At 42.0% G+C, this 9,874-nt stretch overlaps 1 protein-coding gene across 1 annotated transcript; it reads right to left on the bottom strand.

Annotated features, from left to right (window-relative positions):
* Window positions 1-3,751: 3,751 nt before the first annotated feature.
* ZBTB8B (zinc finger and BTB domain containing 8B) lies at window positions 3,752-9,796 on the bottom strand. The gene is made up of 3 exons (XM_026863378.1): window positions 8,794-9,796; window positions 5,976-6,154; window positions 3,752-5,650 (listed from the first exon to the last, which is right to left on the bottom strand). The coding sequence occupies exons 1-3, from the start codon at window positions 9,737-9,739 to the stop codon at window positions 5,339-5,341; spliced, it is 1,437 nt and encodes a 478-aa protein (XP_026719179.1). The 5' UTR covers window positions 9,740-9,796; the 3' UTR covers window positions 3,752-5,338.
* Between the last annotated feature and the right edge of the window lie 78 nt (window positions 9,797-9,874).

Genomic DNA, 9,874 nt, shown 5'->3' with positions numbered 1-9,874 from the left:
AAACGACTACAAGAAGACAACAATTTCAGAGCAAGCTTCCCCTCTTTGTTCGCGTAATACGCGCTGGTTTGGGTCAGAGCTCACACACCTCAGTTATTAACGACCAAACAACAAGACAGAATTTGAAAAATCAGTAGCGCAGTCATCGGCTCTCAAATTAAATTAGCGTTCACATAATTCCCCTCCAACTCCGACAGAAGCCTGCAGCTAAAAATTAAAATTAAGCCTTCCCACTGAAGAACTTAATTTCTAAGACTTGTTTTGGTTTCTAATTCTGCAAAAATGTCAGCGTGTGCTTGAATTTCACCCTTAGAACTAGTCTCGTGAGCCATGGGACCAATTGTGTGTCTAAGCTTTCATAGGACTGGAGACTGAGCTGCTTATGCTAAAAGCGCGTACGAAGGATGGAGTCACGTATTTTGACAGTTAAAATTATTTTGCGTCTTGACTGGCAGTCCGAAGATTGACGTCTAGTTTATCGCCGTCGGGTATCTGGGGTTGGCATTTAAAGTTGCGGTGTTCTGAGAGGAAGGGGGGGTTTTTAGGGGTTTTGGGGTGGGTAGGCGTTTCAGTTTTGGTTTTTCCTTTCTTTTTAATTGACTAGCGTCCAGATGCCCGCTCATATTTAATAAAACCCAAAGAAGTTGCTATATTCACTGAAGATGTTTTACTAAAGGTGCTCTGCTGACCTACGTGGCAGGGATGATGACGTTCTAACTGTAACTCCAGACCTAAAAGCAGATCTGTGTGGGCACGCACACCACACGTACGTGTATAAATGGAGCCGCTGGCAAGGTTTTAACAACTTCATGCCCTTTATATTCTCATACCCGCTACTAATATTTCTAGATGCGTAGAAAATCTGAATTTCAAACAGTCCAACAAAAGGCAAAAACCAGACTGCCTTCAATGATTTGGTTGACACGTTAGCAGTGGCCTTTAAAAGAAGAAATGCAATTTTTAAAGGGCACTGTCAACTTAAGTTGGATCCAGAAATCTTTAATACTAAAAAAATGTTTGAACGATTTTTTTTTTAAAAAAACCCCAATAATAAACAAGTCTTGAAATATAAGTAATTCCCAGGCACTTCTGAAACAAAAATGTATAAACCTAAAAATCCCAATCAAAGTGAACAGAATTTCCCTGTTTGATTTAAAAGACTGAAAAGAAGGGGTTATTACATTTTTCATCGATTCGGGATATTCTAAATCAACAGGTAAATACAGATTTTATGAACAATATTCTGTAAAAGCGTGTTTTAAAAAGTCTGTTTAGTACCCAATATAACTGAAAATTATCTAGACAGAATATTTGGGAGTCTGGGGGGGGTGTGTGTGTCCCCATGCATTTTATTGTAGGCATTTGACAGGATTTTTCTCTAGCTAGGATCAGTGGCTGCTTCACCCCACATGAAAAATGAAAAGCTTTAAAAAGAGTTTAAAAAGTTAAGGTGATTATAAAACTAGAAAAACTGGTAAGGAAACAAAGTCAGTGCTAATAATAAAAAAAGATTTTCTTAAAAACCCCAGTTGGCTGGGGTTTAAGTTGGCAGCATCCTTTTAGTCCTTTCCTACCACGAATCTGATTCTTGCTTGCAAATTGTCTCTCACCAGAAGTGGATATATTAATTTTTAATTCCCAGAATCTAGACACTCAGGTTTACTCAGTCAACTTTTGAACAGGAAAAAAAAAAAAAAAAATCAAAAAAAAATCCAAGCAACCCTCTCAGAGAGTTTTATTTTTCTAAACAATCAAAAAAGCTCCAGAACGCTCCAAGATCCACAAATATAGTTAAGTCACTTCTACAAATAAGGTTCGGTTTATAAGAATTCGTCATTTAAAGTAGACTAAGGGGACTTCGGTTATGAAACTGCCTTACAAAACATCAGTAAATTAAAACGACCACATTTGGAAGATTTACAAGGTCTTGCACCAAGAGGTTAAATGCGTTACTAATACCAGTGCAGCATGTATTCCTTCAGTGAAATACAGTGCAATTATGTGCAAAAGTACGTTAAAACGTATACTCCTAAACAAAGTCAACTACAGAGAGCTAGGACTTCAAGATACGTAGTCTGCATGGCCTTTAAAAAACTTTGAGAAAGAGATTCTATTAGAAATAACTTTCCTAAAAACATTATTTTTGATTCTTCATTAAGCACCACAGGAATGTTTTAAAAACAGCTACATCATTTTCTCAAAGCTTGTCGAGGCTGGATCTACAATGGCAGATTTTCAGGAAAAAAACCATCCAAAAACGAAGTGGAAAGCACAGCAAACAGATTTACATGAACATCTCTGGTCACAAGAATGTGGATCAACGACATCCTCTTCTAAATACAAAGGCTGAAGGACTCCACTGAAAACAAAGCAGCACAATATGACGGATCAACAGGAAACATCCATTTCGGTGGTGACTTTCCATCTGGAATGTGAATGGCATAAACCCCCCGCCCCAACCCCTTTACCCAGTGCGACACAAACCTTTACACAGCTCCATTCTCTACGCACAAGACACACAAGAACAATCTCTAAGACCGAAGAAAGGTTGAAGTAAAAGCGCCGAAGGTCTCCGCAGTCGGTCCCGCAGCTCTCACTACGCACAGACTTTCACGAGAGGTTCATTTTCCCTACTCTGAATGTCTTCACGGTTTCAGAGTCGCCCACCCCACACCTCAGCGCAGCTCTGCCGCGTGAAAAGCCAAAATCTGACAGTTTCACTGTGGTGCACTAGCCAGAACCACGCTCAGCTGATCCTCCCTATCTAGCAGCTTCTACCAATATTTACAATGAGGTGGCATCTTCATGCTAGAGCGACCAGAAATTGGGGTGCCTGGTCACTAACTACCATTTTGGATCCCTATTTACATTCCTACCCCACTTTCATTAGCGAGTTACTCTCCCAACGAACACGGATAATCCGCGACTCTTTTTTTTTTTTTTTTCCCCAGGTGTTCTCACGTGCACAAGTCTGTCCTTTATCAGATAAACAGATACCAAAGAAATACCCTCTGGTGTTGGATGGACTCAACAAAAATAGTAGTCCAAAAGACTAGCCCTGTTAGGCTGGAGGTGGCATTTTCAAATGTGCTGGCAAGATTTACAAGCCCACGTTTTGCTCAGATTTTCAGAAGTGCTAAGGACCCAAAAACCACAGCAGGATTAGCTCAGCTCCAAATCTGGCATCTCCATGAGCTGTCTCTTTGATGGTCTTAATTTAGAGGACTAAAATAGAGACTGTGAAGCCCTGAATTTTTTTAAGACCTTGTCCCAGTGAGTTTTTTCTCTGATGGTGTGTATCACTATGGTACTGTTCAGCTATTACAAATTCAAATTTACAGATGACCTGGAATAGGGCCTACTGAAAGCTTATGCAATTTAAGCTACAGAAAATAAATGTGACATGTGACGCCAGTATCTTCTCACAAAGGTGGCACTCATCAAGAACTTACACCAGAGAGATGTTTCAGAACAAATCTTTTTACTTTCTGCTGTTTTCAGGAACCATTAGTGAAGTGACTTGTTTAAAAAGCAGCTTGTTTCCCCTTTCCTCATCCTATGTGATCTGGGAGTGAATTCTTCACTGCACTTGCGACACCAGAATCACCTCTCACAAGGAAACTGCAACATCACTACAGGATTACTGTTTCACTGCAGGATGAAGCAGATAGAAGAACCGAATTGCTCCTTTTCAGCGTGTAAAATAAAAGCACAAGGTATGCAAAAAAACCAAAACACCAAACCACAAACCAACCACCCCAATTGGTTAAATCAGAGGGCTCTTCGTTTTTTTAGGTTCCATCTAAACGTTTGCCAAGTGTTAAGTCTACACTGCAAGGCTCAAGAAGCACTGTCTCGTGAAGTGGGAGGAACTGCTCATTGTCAGCCACGTCTGCCTACAGGCTTCTGATCCAGCACTTACTCCAGCTAGAAAGAAAGACTCATTACAATCTGCCTTTTCATGAAACACTTATGAACAACATAGTAAAGAAGCATTAACAGTCTTATTTCACAGTATATTTCAGTTTTGTCTCTTCGTTAGGAAACAGTAGGTTACCCATAAACAAACAGGCTTTCTGTTGGCGGTGTGTTTTCTTCTAAAGCTTCCCAGCTTGATTTTTGATAATTTCTATCAACTTACTACTGGAAAGGTAAAAAAAAAAAAATCCTCACCTCCTTTGAAAGCCAACCTTTATCTATCCCAGCAAAGAAACATGAGGTCCACAGTGAAGCTTAAAAAAAAAACAACCCCAAAAAACCAAAACAGTACTTGAATAAATTCACACAACAACATAAACCATGAGAAGGATCATCAAAGACTAAAATATAGCAAAAGAAAAAGAAAAGGGATTGCATACAAAGAGGCTAGTAAAAATTTCTGAGATCTCCTAATCAATTGCTTCAAAAAGGGTATTCAGAGCTGGTTTATATGCATAGCTCAGATATTTAAAATATTTAACTGCTCCTTGGCTACATCAGCTGTGAATCTGGCTATTTAATCTACCAGAATCAGAATGCCCAAGTAACCTGATTGACAGCTTTTAACTGTAAAAAGCTGAAGAAAACCGGGCAGTTCGCTTAGTCTAAACTGAGAGAACAGGACACCCTAATGTGTGCTTAATATCTCTTAAGCCAAGACTACTAATGTCTAAATGACATTAAAGACACGTCTGAAGATCTGTAGTCTGAGCTCTTGAGGGAGGAAGATGCAGTAAAAACAATTCAGAAAGAGAAGCTGGTTCTCTAAATACCTGCAATTAAGGACACATGAAATATATTTATTCTTACTGTCTGTGCTTCCAGTAGCAGCATTATTTTTGCTATCCTGATTTGTCTTCCCTGGTTTCCAGGTCAAATCCAGTCTAAGCAAACACTTAAGGTTTACAATTTAGATAATACTGTCCTAATACAGAAGGATCACGACTTAGTTTAGAAAAGTCCAAGGTAATGGATGAAAACTACATTTCTTTTAATGTAATCTTCAGAGAGAAGACGGTGCCCCTATCAGATCAGGGAATAAGGACCACGACAGCATTATCTGAAGAAACCTGTTATCAAAACAACACAGAGATGTTCCACCTGCAAAATCAAAACTAGGAGGCAGAGACACCACTGGAAATTGCTCAAGTCCAACCTCTGTGAACCCCAGACAGAAGATTCTTCACAGATTTCTGGTGCACAGCACTGAAAAGTATTAAAAAATCCAATTCTCCCCGCTCTTCCAGTAAAAAAATGGAATAATAAAAACCAGCACAGTCTCACTAATAGGGCAAATAAGCAGTTTTCTGTTGCAGACTGTCAGGGAGACGCTTTAAACGCTCCCACTCTCCTCTCACTGCTACATCAGTGTTTCTCGGTCTGATAAGCTCCTGTGGATTTCCTGCTTGTCATCACCATCATCATCATCAGCTGGATCGTTTTCCTCTCCAGACTCCACGTAGATGGGCCAGTCGTTATCAGTGTCACCCTTCTCCTGGCCTTCTGACGAGGGTTCCATTACGCTGAGGTTAATGGGCATCGAGTCCTCGTGGGTAGTGGTCACACAGGTACAGCTGTCACACAAGCCAAAGCGTCGTAATCCTTGAGACAGGCTGCTGGTGAATGTTCTCCTGCAGCCTTTACAGATAATTGGCTTGTTTGATCGATGCACCTGAAGTTAAAAATAAAACAGTGTTTTAAAAAAAAAAAAAAAAAAGGTAATCTAACTTCTTGCCTTACAGCTCCTCCTGGGGTGCTGGTTTGTATGTATTCCCAGAACACAAAAACATCTACACTTAAGCTAAAGGGCAGATGATCCCATCCCCATTTCCCGCACCAAAAATTTGGGGCTACATAAGGAAATAACCAACAGGTTAAACTTACTATTAGAAAAGTTTATCTCACATCGGCAACAATCATTTCGTCCAACATTTTGGGAAATACACTCGAGAAACGCCCAAAACTTTTAAAATTTCCTGATAATCTTTCAGACTTACACTTAAAGCATGACTCCGAAGGTGTTCCTGCCGAGTGAAACGTTTCCCACACGTCTCACAGGGGTAAGGTCTCTCACCTGTGTGAGAGCGAATGTGCCGTTTTAGAATTCCTTTCTGTTTGGCCGTGTAGGGACAGAACGGACATTTGTGAAGCTTGATTGGCACAACTAATACATCACCTTTTGGAAAAAAAAAAACAAAAAAACCAAAAACACAACGCATTAGATCAGGCAGTTCACTGACGTCAGGTAGGCGGGCTGCTTATCCTCTGAGCTGCAAATCTTGAGTCAAGATAGTTGCACCTTCTCCTCTTTTTGTATTTGGCTTACCTGGAATTTCTGTAGGTTGTGCAATTTCAGAAGACACGCATGCAGCTGCAGAGATCAAGTCCCTTGATGATCAGCCTGCCTATACTTATATAGGTGATACTCTAAGGGAGATGGCTCACAACAGAAAAACAAATTAATTTGATTTTAAGAAGCCATTCAATTGACAAAAATTTGTTTTTAGTGCAGCGGGGTCTCTGCACTATCTCAGCCACAGAAAGTCTTTTTTTTTTTTTTTTTTTTTAATTAACAGCATTAGAAACTAAACCAAATTACAGGTAGAAGTAGTGCACTGCGTCCCACGTGCTTTTACAAAGTGCATAAATTTAGATGTAAGGAATCCATCTAAAAATCTGAATGCTTGTTTCCACTGCCGTTCACTTTACCCCTTCTACTAGTTATAACAAGGTGAAGGATTCCAGTACATTTGCTGCTGGTATTTTACTTTTCCTAAAATCAAAACTATACACACACAGGTAATATGTAATTTATGAAGTCAGATGGAAAAAGAGAGAATTAAGTTTTACATAAACATGGGTATTGCCAAGTTTTTCAGTATCAGCCCAGATAGGAGCTTCCTTTCCCACATAAAGGTTGAGATACTACACTGAAAGATTAGTTTTCCCTGTTCCAGGTATTGATTCAGGAAAGAGTTTGCATTCCGAGCCTTGAGCTCTTTAATAGTTACCCCCAAGTAGTGGGGCTGTAGAACATTCCTTATGCTAAGGGTTGTCTAACCCAGTCTCAAAACCAGGAGCATCTAAGTATTAACGTGTGAGTGAAATTCATCTCGCCCAATTTCAGACCTTCTCAAGGTATTGCTAATGCCGCTGGGCATTTAGATCTCTGGGGTTTTTTTGTGGTTTTTTTTTTTGTGTGTGTTTTTTTTTTTTTTTTAAAAAAAAAAAAAAACTTAGACTTGCCTTGATTCTAGGCTCTCTAGAAGTGCCTGTTCACCCTCCAACAGCTGTGAAAGGGACCAGGATGACTGGAACAGATGTGGACACTTGAAAGTAAGTGGCACTTAATCTGTCAGCCTGAACGCAATGAGAGAACCATTCTTTTATCAGGACTTTGTATTTCTCATTCCTGGTGTCTTGGGAAAATAATACTTCTACTAAATGTTTACAATGTTCAATTTTAGCAGAGAAGCATAACTGAATGCAAGGTTTGGTTTTTATCCCCCTGCTCCTATTTAAAGCACATCTACCTTTAACATTCCTAATACATCGTCATAACACTTGATGTTCTCTATCAAATTCCAGGAGCATTTCCCTTTTAATGATTCATTTACAGTCTGAAGACGTTAAGAGGGGAAAAACATAAGCAGAGTTTGTGTGTTAGATGGTCTCGCCTTGCTACACATCAAAAACGTGCTGGTGATGGCGCTCTGTTCTGGTAACTAGTCCTCTGGTGACGGGGGGGGGGGCTGGATTTGTGATTTTATCTGATTCCTTATTTTAAGGCAGTGAGAGACTATATTGGGTTTATTGGCTTTAAGATCACACATGCCTGCTTGAGCTGGAAATGACATGAATGTAAGCCTGCTATCTAGAGTAGAATATTAAGGGAAAGATTTCCTGTCTGCTGCCCACACCATTATTATATTTGTCACATCCTGAACCACGATGGCACTTGCAGCATTTGTCAGAGCCGCCTCCCATCTTCCTAAGGCAGTTTGGGCGAGGCAAGCTGTGCAACAGTGTGACCGTAAGCAGACAAAATGCTCAAATCCTTACTGTCCACTTCAGAAGAAAGGCACAGGGACATGACCTTCTTCTCCAGGTCCCTGACACTGCTGCTAGGACTTACTCCTGCCAGCATGAGACATCCCAACAGGCCTGAGCTTGGGAAAGCAGGTGACCAGCCGCTGAAAAGCGAGTCTGCCGCTAGAGGTAAAAGTTAAGTCTTGTCTTTATGCAACACCACAGAGTTTAAAGCTTGCGGTGCTCTTGAAAGAATTTCTAGGTATCTCTCAGTATTGAATAGAACTGATTTCTGCCCTTTTAAAGTTCAAAGTAACAGCAAACAGACTGTCATGCAGCAACTGATGTGCTGTCAGGAGCTTCAGTGGAATAAGCTACTTCTGCTCTGTCAGGTTCTACAGCAGATCCCTCTTGTGGCAGCTCAACTGATCTTTCCAATTGCTCCTTATAACACTGACACTACAAGAGGAAGATTCTTTTTAAAAATTCACCTGCCGTTCAACAAGGTCCCCAGTGAGATTGTTTATTAAAGCAGGGTCACCAACACCAAGCTCCAGGATCTGTTTCAAAGAGACTGTAAAAACTGTTAGAAATACTTACCTCCCAAATGCTGCACTGAATAAATGAGTACAGCTTTCTTTTGAAGTCCAGAACAATAGTTTATTTTGCTACGGCATAATATTCAGCAATATATTCCTGAACAAGAACGAGAGTAACAAAGGAAGTCGCACACTACGCACTTTCCTCCTCGATTATACAGACTACACCCCCCTGGAGTCCTCTCACCTGTGTCCTCACCATACCAGTCGCTGTGAATGTCCATCATGGAACTCATGGCTACCCCTGCATCCTCTGGCCTACCCTCAAAGCCCCGGACAAAGTGGTGAACCACATCATCCTTTCTCTGAGCTGAGCTGTTGCGCAACAGAGCCTCTAGGAATTGTTTCATGTGATAGTTATTGCAGGCCAGGTCCATCGCCTGCCCGCCGTGCAGCCCCTCTTCCATCTGCTCGAGGGACAACGGAGTGGGATACTGCGGCAGCCGTTCACCCACTTCTACTTCTACTTCATCCGAGTCAAACTCTACTTTGGGTTCCACCCCCTTGGGCAGCGAAGAATTAACGTCCTCTGGAGAGTCGCTGCTTACAGGGTCCCTGACTACGAGCTCCAGGGGATGGCAGCTGCTGCATTCGCCGCAGGGAGGATCTCTCTGGCAATCCGAAATCCTTTCCTTCTCCTGCAGGGAGGAGACAGAGGCAGAGCACTGGCTCTTTGAGCTGTACGAGGTGCCCTCTCTTGCAGAACTAGCGCTCCCGCTATCAGCCTGATAGAAAGCAGCTTCTCTCTCTATTTTCCTGCAAATATCTAACGACGACCTTATATATGTTTTGCAGAAGTTGACCACATCGGTCATCTGCAAATAGCTAGCCGCAGACATCACCTCGATAACATTTTCCCCACAGAGATCTAGCTTCCCGGAATAAAGGAAATCTAGGATGATGGAGAAGGCCTCCGAGGTGACAATGTCCAGAGAGGCGGTGCTGTGGCGGCCGCTGTCTTGGATGTAGTGAATCAGCAGGGCTCGGAAATAACCGCTGTTGGCGAACAAAATGTTTTTGTGCGCTTTGAAGATCCTCCCCTCCACGATAATGCTGCAGTCGCAGAAGAAGTCCCTCTTGCGCTGCTCGTTGAGCTCCCCCAAAAGCTTGGTGTAGTACGACTGCATCTCCATGGCTCCCGCCTCCGCTCGCTGCCGGAGTCAACGAGAAAACACCGTCAGCAGAAGGGCTCCCGCGGACCCTCCCCCGCCGGCCTCGGGTCATTTCTGGAGACCTGCGGCCGGGAGCGGCCGCGCCACCTCCCCCCC

Source organism: Athene cunicularia, assembly GCF_003259725.1.
Source record: "Athene cunicularia isolate RWA chromosome 23 unlocalized genomic scaffold, athCun1 chr23_part1, whole genome shotgun sequence".
Taxonomy (NCBI): domain Eukaryota; kingdom Metazoa; phylum Chordata; class Aves; order Strigiformes; family Strigidae; genus Athene; species Athene cunicularia.
The sequence above is the reverse complement of the archived record's forward strand: the minus strand, read 5'-3'. Positions and strand labels throughout refer to the sequence as shown.

Coding starts and splice junctions, on each gene's coding strand:
- ZBTB8B (XM_026863378.1), bottom strand. CDS start 9,739: ATGGAGATGCAGTCGTACTACACCAAGCTTTTGGGGGAGCTCAACGAG. Junction 6,155..8,793: donor CTGGTATGGTGAGGACACAG/GTGAGAGGACTC, acceptor TTTTTCCAAAAG/GTGATGTATTAGTTGTGCCA. Junction 5,651..5,975: donor TTCGGAGTCATGCTTTAAGT/GTAAGTCTGAAA, acceptor TTTTAACTTCAG/GTGCATCGATCAAACAAGCC.